At 36.6% G+C, this 13,062-nt stretch overlaps 1 protein-coding gene across 2 annotated transcripts; it reads right to left on the bottom strand.

Annotated features, from left to right (window-relative positions):
* Positions 1-8,467: 8,467 nt before the first annotated feature.
* Positions 8,468-9,882, bottom strand: sco2 (synthesis of cytochrome C oxidase 2). 2 transcript variants are annotated; one of them, XM_061984480.1, is made up of 3 exons: positions 9,712-9,882; positions 9,569-9,605; positions 8,468-9,457 (listed from the first exon to the last, which is right to left on the bottom strand). In XM_061984480.1, coding segments are annotated over exons 2-3 (783 nt in total). In that variant the 5' UTR covers positions 9,570-9,605; positions 9,712-9,882; the 3' UTR covers positions 8,468-8,675. The 2 variants fall into 2 exon arrangements, with proteins under 2 accessions (XP_061840464.1, XP_061840462.1); XM_061984478.1 differs by lacking the exon at positions 9,712-9,882 and having other exon boundaries at positions 9,569-9,711.
* Between the last annotated feature and the right edge of the window lie 3,180 nt (positions 9,883-13,062).

Genomic DNA, 13,062 nt, shown 5'->3' with positions numbered 1-13,062 from the left:
CCGACACAGGGTTTTGCTCTATGAGCTCGACGCATGCGCCGATGCATCGGTGTTGCCGGACCCATCACTAGTATGTAATCTAACTAGTTTCTATGGTAATCTATAGTGATGTGTCCGGCAACACCGATGCATCGGCGCATGCGTCGAGCTCATAGAGCAAAACCCTGTGTCGGTTTTAGAAAGTCACGTGACCGATCATGAGCTGTTTTGGTCACGTGACCGATACGCCAACTGTGTCGCCTCCTCTGTGCCCTGTGAGCGTGTCTTTTCTACAGCCGGAGAAATAATAACTAAGAAAAATTGTCTAAAATGTAATACGTCGGAAAAACTTTTTTTTTTTTAATAAAAATGTGTAAAAAAATAAAATTAAAAAAATTCCCAGTCCACAATCATCCACAACACGTTCTCTTAGATTTCCATGTTATGATACATGTTCACATTATTTATTGACTGTATCTAAAAAAGATACAAATATATTTTTATTTAAATGAAGATATGAAATAATCCTAAATGAAATACAATGACTTGGTTTATATTATTGTATATACTAGGGCAGGGGTCACCAACGCGGTGCCCGCGGTCACCAGGTAGCCCGTAAGGACCAGATCAGTCGCCCGCTGGCCTGTTCTAAAAATAGCTCAAAGAGCAGCACTTACCAGTGAGCTGCCTCTATTTTTTAAATTGTATTTATTTACTAGCAAGCTGGTCTCGCTTTGCTGGACATTTTTAATTCTAAAAGAGACAAAACTCAAATAGAATTTGAAAATCCAAGAAAATATTTTAAAGACTTGGTCTTCACTTGGAATAAGCGGTAGAAAATGGATGGATGGATGGGTCTTCACTTGTTTGAATAAATTCATTTATTTTTTACTTTGCTTCTTATTACTTTTAGAAATACAATTTTAGAGAAAAAATACAACCTTAAAAATGATTTTAGGATTTTTAAACAAATATACCTTTTTACCTTTTAAATTTCTTCCTCTTCTTTCCTGACAATTTAAATCAATGTTCAAGTAAAAAAAAAAAAGTTTTATTGTAAAGAATAATAAATATTTTAGCTTCTGTTTTTTCGACGAAGAATATTTGTGAAATATTTCTTCAAACTTACTATGATTAAAATTCAAAAAAATTATTCTGGCAAATCTAGAAAATCTGTAGAATCAAATTTAAATCTTATTTCAAAGTATTTTGAATTTCTTTTAAAATTTTTGTTCTGGAAAATCTAGAAGAAATACTGATTTGTCTTTGTTAGAAATATAGCTTTCTCCAATTTGTTAAATATTCTAACAAAGTGCAGATTGGATTTTAACCAATTTAAAACATGTCATCAAAATTCTAAAATGTATCTTAATCAGGAAAAATGACTAATGATGTTCCATAAATTCTTTTTTTAATTTTTTAAAAAAGATTCAAATTAGCTAGTTTTTCTCTTCTTTTTGTCGGTTGAATTTTGAATTTTAAAGAGTCGAAATTGAAGATAAACTATGTTTCAAAATTTTATTTTAATTTTTTTCGTGTTTTCTCCTCTTTTAAACCGTTCAATTAAGTGTTTTTTTCATCATTTATTCTCTACAAAAAACCTTCCGTAAAAGGAAAAAAAAAATGTACGACGGAATGACAGACAGAAATACCCATTTTTTTATATATATAAATGTATTTATTTAGCTATTCTTGTTTAAATCACACTTACGTGTAACTTACAAATGACAATATATTTATTTATTTAAGTGTGTATCAAACTGGTAGCCCTTGGCATTAATCAGTACCCAAGAAGTAGTTTTTGGTTTCAAAAAGGTTGGTGACCCCTGTACTAGGGCATCAAATCAGTGTCAGTTGAGTCGGTCCATAGGTTGCCTGTAGGGATTTTTAATGTCCAGCAGATGTCAGTATTTAGTCACACAGTATCGACACAGTATCAATACAGTTTTGCAATGTGTCGAAACGCTTCATGACGCCTCATCAACCCATCACTAGTAATCTACGTCACAGCCTGAAATGTGGGTGTCAAGGACCGACGCGGAAGGAGATTTTTCACAACAAAGTTCTAAAGCTTAGTGATATAGCAGATTGTATATTTATTTCGCTGTGTTTGTTGCATTTTTTTGGCGTTTCGCTTTATTGTAAAATATGTGGATGGAGAGTGGGAGTGTGACGTTATGTGACAACATATTGACATATGTTGCCAATATTCAGCATTTTATCGTTCATTTTTAATATTGTAAATACAACATTCTTTATTGTCATGCACTGCAAAAACTGAAATCTAAGTAAGCTTAAATATCTCAAATAAGGGTGATATTTGCTTATTTTCTGTCTGATAAGATCATTCTTCTCACTAAGCAGATTTTATGTTAGTGTGTTTTACTTGTTTTAAGGGTTTTGGACCTAAATGATGTCCGTAAGATATTACAACTTGTTGCTGAGATTTGATGACCTATATTGAGTAAAACATGCTTGAAACTAGAATATCAACTGTTGCAAAGCTGTGTCATCAACACTCACAAGTAGAGCTGCAACTCACAACTAATTTGATAATCGATTAATCTGTTGATTATTACTTCGATTAATCGATTAATAATCGGATAAAAGAGACAAACTACATTTCTATCCTTTCCAGTATTTTATTGGAAAAAAAACAGCATACAGGCACCATACTTATTAGGGCCCGCATGGCCCATTGTATAATGGGACATAAGGACCTATTGAATTTGTAAGGTTTTATTATTATTATACCGGCCGCCTCTTTGAGCACTAATGTGACCCACTTAACATGCTTCAAAACTCACCATATTTGACCCACACATCAGGACCTGCCAAAATTGTCTTTTAATGAAAAAACCGAACCCCAAAACTCAAAATTGTGCTCTAGCGCCCCCTAGGAAGAAAAAAAAAACTAGACTGCCTGTAACTCCCACTAGGAAGGTCGGAAAGACATGAAACAAAATTCTCTATGTAGGTCTGACTTCGACCTAGATTTCATAACTGTACATCCTTGGGCAGAAATCAACAGGAAGTTGGCAATTCCCCCTTCAAGACAAAAAAGTACTAAAAACAGTCACTTTTGCCTCTTTGAGCTGTAATTTGACCCCCTTAACATGCTTCAAAACTCACCTAACTGAACACACACATCAGGACTGGCAAAAATTGCGATCTAATAAAAAAACCTAACCCCAAATCTCAAAATTGCGCTCTAAGCGCAATTTTGAATAAAACGCTGAAAAAACTGCTCCTCGGAAGAAAAAAATGACAAAACTGCCTGTAACTCCCACTGGGAAGGTCAAAGAGACATGAAACAAAAACCTCTATGTAGGTCTCACGTAGACCTACATTTCATAGATTGACAACCCCCAGCAAAAATCAACAGGAAGTTTGCTATTCCCCCTTCAAAACAAATGTTTTGTAAAAACCGGTCACCTTCCTTCAAAAACTATCTCCTCTGAGCGCGTTTGTCGTTTCGGCTTCAAACTAACACAGGAGAGAGATTGAACCCTTGTGTATAAAAGTACAGAACAGCGTTTTTCTAACTGCTCCGGTTTTGATTTTATGACCCTTCAAAGAACCGCTGCGCTGATGCTGCTGCGCAGCTGTTTTTTTAAGATGGCTGCTTAAAAACCAGCGTGCCTACACAATGCAGACAAGGTAGGTACACTAGACAAAAGTATTGGGACACTTATGACTACCACCGGACAAAAGTATTGGGACACTTATGACTACCACCGGACAAAAGTATTGGGACACTTATGACTACCACTGGACAAAAGTATTGGGACACTTAGGACGACAACTGGACAAAAGTATTGGGACACTTGGGACTAAAACTTGACAAAAGTATTGGGACACTTAGGACTAGCACCTGCCAAATATGCGGGCCCGACCAATGCTGCTTGCAGCTTTAATTTTGATTATTGTTTCACAGCTGTTTGTACACGTTGCAGTTTATAAATAAAGGTTTAAAGAAAAGAAAGTAGCCTCTGCAAATGCGCATAGCATAGATCCAACAAATCGATGACTAAATTAATCGCCTACTATTTTTATAATCGAATTTAATCGATTAGTTGTTGCAGCCCTACTCACAAGTATAAAACTACTTTTTTAAAGTAATCATTTCTTACTTCAAGCATGAAAAAAAAAATCATGATGCTGAGCACATATTATGTCAAGATAATGGCACTAGCATTTACTTCATTTAAGAATATTTTTCAACATATTGAGCAAAAAGGTCTTCTTTTTTTTCTCTACCAAGAAAAGTGCACTTGTTATTAGTGAGAATATACCGTATTTTTTGGAGTATAAGTCGCACCTGCCGAAAATGCATAATAAAGAAGGAAAAAAACATATATAAGTTGCACTGGAGCCCGGCCAAACTATGAAAAAAATTGCGACTTATAGTCCGAAAAACAGTGTTGGGTTAGTTACTGAAAACCAGTTACTAGTTACTTTATTTCAAAAGTAACTCAGTTACTAACTCAGTTACTTACACCAAAAAGTAATGCGTTACTGTGAAAAGTAACTATTTAGTTACTTCTTTTTTTCTTCTTTTTTTTTAAAGCTCCCATTAATGCCCTTTTTGCCTTCATGTCAGTACTGTTATTGCACTGGAGAATAATACAATCTGTTGATCAACTTGACATGCATTTTTATTTTCCTTTTAACATAATTAATGAAAAACAGTGCAACATAAAAAGGCATTCCTCCTTTCTTTAAACTTGGACCAATGACCATGAATAAAAAACAAGTTAAAGTGCAACATAAGAAGAAACATCATCTTCCTTGAAACATAGGTAGTGAAATAAAGCCTGACATCTGGAGTGATGCTGCTGTCTTCCACACTTGGAGCCATGGATTGTAGAATCCTTGTTTTCAGTGGCAGGATCATTGACACAGATGGTGAAGTTTCAGTGCTCAGTAGAGATGGAACACTTTTGAGGGGTTTAAGCACCTGGAGGACCTCACCTGCCACTCTCACATCATCATCAGACAGGGTGACATTTGTCTTCAGGGTGTTGTGGGTCAATGCAGAGTATATAGCTGCCTGCTGCTCCAACATATCATAAGTGGAGTTCCACCTCGTTGGGACATCATGTATGAGCAGGCAGCTTTAGCATTTCTTGCTTTGTCTTAAGCACATGAGCAGCTGTTGTGCTTGGGTGGAAGTAAGAAACCTTCCTGATCCTCCCAAAGAGGCGCTCCATCCTATTGACTGAGATGTGATGCCAAATTCACTACATGTGCAAAGCACCTATCTGTGGTCCCAGTCCTGCCTCATTCTCTGTCATTATTTGATTTTTGGCATTATCACGTGTGACTGGGATATCTTTATCTTCCAGTCCTCCACTGCTTGTGTCAGTACCTGCGCAAGGTGACTCTCGTAGAGGGGGCGTGTCTTCTCATCTCCCAGTCTGCTGTGATGAAGTGAGCGCTTATAGTTCCGCTGAACGTCCAGCCGTCTGTCATGAGCGCAACAGATGATGCTCGGGATAGTTCATCCACAACTTTTTTCTTCTCCTGCTCATAAAGATCTGGCACAATCTTATTGCTGAAGTGGGTGCTCGACGGGATGTCGTAACGTGGTTCAAGCACGTTCAGCATGTGTTTAAAACCCTCGTTTTACACAACCGAGTCTGCACTTATAAACACGCGTTCAAGCTCCTCTGTTACTCCGCTCGCCATGACCACGCTGTGTGTGGACTGAACATGCCAACAACTTTTTTTTTTTGTTTCATATATCAAACCGCGGATCAAACCCCCACCCCCACCCCCACACACACATAGACCGCGCCTCTTTTCTTCTCTCCGGCTTGTGACAGAGGAAGATTCAGAAGAAAGACACCGCAGCGCTTCTGTTTCTAGCCGATACTACATCAAAAGTAACGTAAAATAACGCAGTAACGCATCATGTAGTAACGGTAACTAAATTACTGAATAAAAAAAAATAACGCGTTAGATTACTAGTTACCGCCGAAACTAACGGCGTTACAGTAACGCGTTACAAAGTAACCGAAAAATACGGTACTTATTTTAAGGTATTTTTGGGTTCATTGAGGTTAGCTAATTTTTTGGAAAGTCTTGACAAGCCACATTTTCCTGTTCTATTGGCAGATAATTTGGCTTAGTTCAAATAAAATACCTTTTTTTCTTGTTTTTGAACACTGACTTTTTGCAGTGTGTACATTCTGGGTATCTCATTCAGTAAAAAAAAAAGTAAAATTCCATTCCGTTTTTTAAAGCGGTCTGTCTTAATGTTTTTAGCATTCAATCAGACATTATTGTGAGGTTTTGTATTAGTGTTCCTAAAAATCAGATATGCTGGCCCCCAGACACATTTTTTTCTCTAAATTTGGCCGCCCCCGAGTCAATAATTGCCCAGGCCTGTCTTAAGGCGTTGGGAAGTGAGGTTTAGAGAAAAAATGTGTCTGGGGGCCAGCATATCTGATTTTTAGGAACACTAATACAAAACCTCACAATAATGTCTGATTGAATGCTAAAAACATTAAGATGGAATGGAATTTAATTTTTTTTTTCACTGAATGAGACACCTAAAATGTACATGAAAATAAAGAATGTGCACTGCAAAAGGTCAGTGTTCAAAAACAAGAAAAAAAAATACAAAAATTAGGAGTATTTTATTTGAACTAAGCAAAATTATCTGCCAATAGAACAAGAAAATTTGACTTGTCAAGACTTTCCAAAACAAGTAAAACTAGCTAACCTCAATGAACCCAAAAATACCTTAAAATAAATATATTCTCACTAATAACAGCATCCTCAGGGACTCATCCCACCCAGGTCACCACTGGCTTGAACTCTTGCCCTCAGGGAGGCGTTATAAGACCATCAAAGCAAGGACAAATAGACTGAAAAACAGTTTCTATCCTAGAGCTGTTATTGCCCTAAACTTACCTGAACACTCACCACTTTATTACTTGCTTACCTCTGATAAAGATCTACTGTGCAATATGTTTTTTTAACATTTTATTATGTTTTTAAATTTTAAATTGTTTTATTATTGTTGTTGTCTTAAGACTATTTTATGTAAGTTTGTTTTAAAAGCACTGAGCTGGATTGCTGTCCAATTTCGTTGTTTCCATACAATGACGATAAAGGTATTCTGATTCTGATATATTCTCACTAATAAGTGCATTTTTCTTGGTAGAAAAAAAAAAAGACCTTTTTGCTCCATATGTTGAAAAATATTCTTAAATTAAGTACCGTATTTTCCGCACCATAAGCCGCCCTGGGTTATAAGCCGCGCCTTCAATGAACGGCATATTTCAAAACTTTGTCCACCTATAAGCCGCCCCGTGTTGTAAGCCGCATCTAACTGCGCTAAAGGAATGTCAAAAAAACAGTCAGATAGGTCAGTCAAACTTTAATAATATATTAAAAACCAGCGTGATGTGGGCGCGCATGGAGTCGTATATCAACATGGACGGAGCTGCGTGAAAAAAGCCACCCGGCCTCTTCGCGTAAACTTACCTTAACCACTCGCTCATCTTTTCTTCATCCATCCATCCCTTCGAGTTAGCTTTTATGATGACGCCGGCTGGAAAGGTCTCTTTTGGCAAGGTCTTCCTTTTGAATATCACCATGGGTGGAAGTTTCTGGCCATTAGCATGGCAAGCTAGAACCACAGTGAAGGATGACTTCTCATTCCCTGTGGTGCGAATATTCACCGTACGTGCTCCCGTTGTATCCACAGTGCGGTTCACAGGAATATCAAAAGTCAGTGGAACCTCGTCCATGTTGATAATGTTCTCTGGCCGGATCTTTTTTTCAGCTATCTTGTTTTTACAATATGCACGGAAAGTAGCCAGCTTTTCTTGAAAGTCTTTAGGCAGTTGCTGTGAAATAGTAGTCCGTGTGCGGATGTAGAGATTGCGTCTTTTCATGAACCGGAAACCTGTCGCTTAGTAGGAGCCATTTTGTGGTCTTTACAGATGTAAACACACAAAGGAAATGAAACGTAATATCCGCGCGCTTCTTCTTCTTCTACGCGGGCGGGTGGTTGCTTACAGTAGAAGAAGAAGCGCTTCCTGTTCTATGGGGGCGGGTGCTTACCTTGGCGGTTGCTTGCGTAGAAGAAGAAGCACTTCCTCTTCTACGGGGAAAAAAGATGGCGGCTGTTTACCGTAGTTGCGAGACCGAAACTTTATGAAAATGAATCTTAATATTAATCCATATATAAAGCGCACCGGGTGATAAGCCGCACTGTCAGCTTTTGAGTAAATTTGTGGTTTTTAGGTGCGGCTAATAGTGCGGAAAATACGGTACATGCTAGTGCCATTATCTTGACATAATGTAACAGTTGATATTCTAGTTTCAAGCATGTTTTACTCAATATAGGTCATCAAATCTCAGCAACAAGCTGTAATATCTTACTGAGATCATTTAGGACCAAAACACCTAAAACAAGTAAAACACTCTAACATAAAATCTGCTTAGTGAGAAGAATGATCTTATCAGACAGAAAATAAGCAAATATCACCCTTATTTGAGATATTTAATCTTACTTAGATTTCAGTTTTTGCAGTGTAGAATGTACATGAAAATAAAGAATGTGGTATTTACAATATTAACTATGAAGGATAAAACACTGAATATTGACAAGATATGAACGCCACACCCCCTCTCCATCCACATATTTTACAACAAACAAACAAATTCATTGCACACGGTCATGCATCAGAAAAAAGCAAGTGGTGGTTCTTGATTTGGTTCCGCACACTCTCCGTGATCTGCTCCTGGGTCTTCATGCGGTTGTAGTAGTCCACAAAGAGGCCATCAGGACTCAGCAGGTAGATGAGAATGGTATGGTCCACGATGTAGTCCCCGTCGTCGTCCTTGGGGCCGGCGCTGGCGTACACCCGGTAGTCCCGGCCCGCGTCCTTCACCTCCTGGGCGGTGCCGGTGAGACCCACCAGGCGAGGGTGGAAGTCTTTGACGTAGCGCGCCAGCGTCGCCACGTCGTCGCGCTCCGGGTCCACGGTGACGAAGACGGGCTGGACCGACGGTAGAGACGAGTCCCGGTCCAGAACGTCCACGACGGCGCTCATCTTTTCCAGTTCGTCCGGGCAGATGTCGGGACAGTGCGTGAAGCCGAAGTAGAGCAGCACCCAGCGGCCCGAGAAGTCGCGCTTGGTGCGGCGGCGCCCGTCCTGGTCCAGGAGGCTGAAGTTCCCCTGGCCCAGAGCCACCTGGCGCAGCTGGTCTAGACGCTGCCTCCTGTCCCTCTGTCCCTTCTCCGCGTGGACGTAGGCCCACGCCGCCAGCAGCCCGCCGCCAAAAAGCAGCGTCGCCGCCACACGTGTCCTCAACTTGACCTGGGCCGACGACCTCTGACCTTGAGACAAAAACCTGGCCTGAGCCAGCAGAGCACAATGGATCCTGAGTGGACTCTCAGAGGACCTCTGGTGGATCTGAGAACATGTCCGGAAGTTTCCACGGAGACACCTGAGCACTAAAACAAGCACAGCGTCATTATTGCCATCCATCCATTCATTTCCTACCGCTTGTCCTTTTCGGGGACGCGGGGGTTACTTTACAGACTTTAAAGCAAGTTCAACATTACTTGTTGCGGGTCCGGACGGGATTCTTCGACGAGTCCGCTGATAAAAAAATAATCGTCAAACAATATATGACACAAATGCACCGCGATACAGTTAGATTATGCTGTGTTAGCATTTAGCAACTAGCACCGCATGTGGTACGCACTGCGCATGTCCTCTTTTTCTTCTTCTCTTCAGTTTTACGGCAGCTGGCATCCGTCTGTGTTGCAATACTGCCATCTTCAGTTTCATTTTATAATTCAATTACAATCTCTCATTGAGTCCAGTATCGTTCAAAAACTTCCATACTTTTTCCCCTTTTTCAGCGTCCTATCCACTAGTCAATCTTTCTATATTATATTTAGTACATTTTTAAAAAAAACGTGTTTTACGCTTTCTAATGCGTTCACACATTCCTCTACTGCGCATGTCTTCTTTTTCTTCTTCTTTAAGTTTTCTGGCGGGTTGCAGCCTTAACTTAAAAGGTGCATACTGCCACCTACTGTACCGGAGTATGTAGCATAGGGTCATTATGTATTATCTTCTTTGCCTTGTTTTTAATAATCATACTAGACCAGAGGTGTCAAAGTGGTTTTCACTGAGGGCCAAATCGCAGTTATGTTTGGCCGCTTCTAACAGTAAAAACTATTATTACACAATTTTTTAATGCATTTTATTAGTAGATTTTTTTTTAAACTAAAATGTAAAAAAAAGGTAAATTGCAATAATTTCACCTCAAAATGTGTACTGCTGTTTTTATTGTAAAAAAATAAATAAATAAAAGGCAGCTCAGTTGCCAGAATTTTACTGTAAAATTGGCATTAGTTTTTTTTTACTGTAAATTTAAAAAAAGAAGCAATTTTACAGTAAAATTTTGGCACCTGAGCTACCAGGGTTTTTTTTTTTTGTTTTTTTTTACCGCAAATCAACAAGTGTAGATTTTTCGGTGTATTACTGTAAATGCCAAAACGGCACCACAGTTTATTACAGTAAAAAAGAACAGGTTTTTTTTCATTTAAAGAAGTTTTCACTGAGCGCCACATCACAGTTATGTTTGGCCGCTTCTAACAGTAAATACTATGATTACACAATTTTTTAATGCATTTTATTAGTAGATTTTTTTTAAACTAAAATGTAAAAAAAAAAATATGGTAAATTGCAATAATTTCACCTCAAAATGTAGTGTATATTACTGTAAATAGAAAAACAGTACTGCTGTTTTTATTGTAAAAAATAAAATAAAAAAAATAAAAGGCAGCTCAGTTGCCAGACTTTTACTGTAAAATTGGCATTAGTTTTTTTTACTGTAAATTTAAAAAAAAGAAGCAATTTTACAGTAAAATTTTGGCACCTGAGCTACCAGGTTTTTTTTTGTTTGTTTTTTTACCGCAAATCAACAAGTGTAGATTTTTCGGTGTATTACTGTAAATGCCAAAACGGCACCACAGTTTATTACAGTAAAAAAGAACTTTTTTTTTTTTTCATTTAAAGAAGTTTTCACTGAGGGCCAAATCGCAGTTATGTTTGGCCGCTTCTAACAGTAAATACTATGATTACACAATTTTTTAATGCATTTTATTAGTAGATTTTTTTTAAACTAAAATGTAAAAAAAAAAATATGGTAAATTGCAATAATTTCACCTCAAAATGTAGTGTATATTACTGTAAATGGAAAAAATGTACAGCTGTTTTTATTGTTAAAAAAAAAAAGGCAACTCAGTTGCCAGAATTTTACTGTAAAATTGACATTAGTTTTTTTTTACTGAAAATTAAAAAAAGAAGCAATTTTACAGTAACATTTTGGCACCTGAGCTACCAGTTTGTTTTTTTTATTTATTTATTTACCGCAAATCAACATGTGTAGATTTTTCGGTGTATTACTGTAAATGCCAAAACGGCCCCACAGTTTATTACAGTAAAAAAGAACAGTATTTTTTTTTTTCATTTAAAGAAGTTTTCACTGAGGGCCAAATCGCAGTTATGTTTGGCCGCTTCTAACAGTAAATACTATGATTACACAATTTTTTAATGCATTTTATTAGTAGATTTTTTCTTAACTAAAATGTTAAAAAAAATATGGTAAATTGCAATAATTTCACCTCAAAATGTAGTGTATATTACTGTAAATAGAAAAACAGTACTGCTGTTTTTATTGTAAAAAATAAAAAAAATAAAAGGCAGCTCAGTTGCCAGACTTTTACTGTAAAATTGGCATTAGTTTTTTTTACTGTAAATTTAAAAAAAAGAAGCAATTTTACAGTAAAATTTTGGCACCTGAGCTACCAGGTTTTTTTTTGTTTGTTTTTTTACCGCAAATCAACAAGTGTAGATTTTTCGGTGTATTACTGTAAATGCCAAAACGGCACCACAGTTTATTACAGTAAAAAATAACTTTTTTTTTTTTTTCATTTAAAGAAGTTTTCACTGAGGGCCAAATCGCAGTTATGTTTGGCCGCTTCTAACAGTAAATACTATGATTACACAATTTTTTAATGCATTTTATTAGTAGATTTTTTTTAAACTAAAATGTAAAAAAAAAAATATGGTAAATTGCAATAATTTCACCTCAAAATGTAGTGTATATTACTGTAAATGGAAAAAATGTACAGCTGTTTTTATTGTTAAAAAAAAAAAGGCAACTCAGTTGCCAGAATTTTACTGTAAAATTGACATTAGTTTTTTTTTACTGAAAATTAAAAAAAGAAGCAATTTTACAGTAACATTTTGGCACCTGAGCTACCAGTTTGTTTTTTTTATTTATTTATTTACCGCAAATCAACATGTGTAGATTTTTCGGTGTATTACTGTAAATGCCAAAACGGCCCCACAGTTTATTACAGTAAAAAAGAACAGTATTTTTTTTTTTCATTTAAAGAAGTTTTCACTGAGGGCCAAATCGCAGTTATGTTTGGCCGCTTCTAACAGTAAATACTATGATTACACAATTTTTTAATGCATTTTATTAGTAGATTTTTTCTTAACTAAAATGTTAAAAAAAATATGGTAAATTGCAATAATTTCACCTCAAAATGTAGTGTATATTACTGTAAATGGAAAAACAGTACTGCTGTTTTTATTGTAAAAAATAAAATAAAAAAAATAAAAGGCAGCTCAGTTGCCAGACTTTTACTGTAAAATTGGCATTAGTTTTTTTTACTGTAAATTTAAAAAAAAGAAGCAATTTTACAGTAAAATTTTGGCACCTGAGCTACCAGGTTTTTTTTTGTTTGTTTTTTTACCGCAAATCAACAAGTGTAGATTTTTCGGTGTATTACTGTAAATGCCAAAACGGCACCACAGTTTATTACAGTAAAAAATAACATTTTTTTTTTTTCATTTCAAGAAGTTTTTACTGAGGGCTAAATCGCAGTTATGTTTGGCTGCTTCTAACAGTAAATACTATGATTACACAATTTTTTAATGCATTTTATTTGTAGATTTTTTTCAAACTAAAATGTAAAAAAAAAATATGGTAAATTGCAATAATTCCACCTCAAAATGTAGTGTATATTACTGT

This window comes from Nerophis lumbriciformis, linkage group LG25, assembly GCF_033978685.3.
Source record: "Nerophis lumbriciformis linkage group LG25, RoL_Nlum_v2.1, whole genome shotgun sequence".
Lineage (NCBI taxonomy): Eukaryota > Metazoa > Chordata > Actinopteri > Syngnathiformes > Syngnathidae > Nerophis > Nerophis lumbriciformis.
The sequence above is the reverse complement of the archived record's forward strand: the minus strand, read 5'-3'. Positions and strand labels throughout refer to the sequence as shown.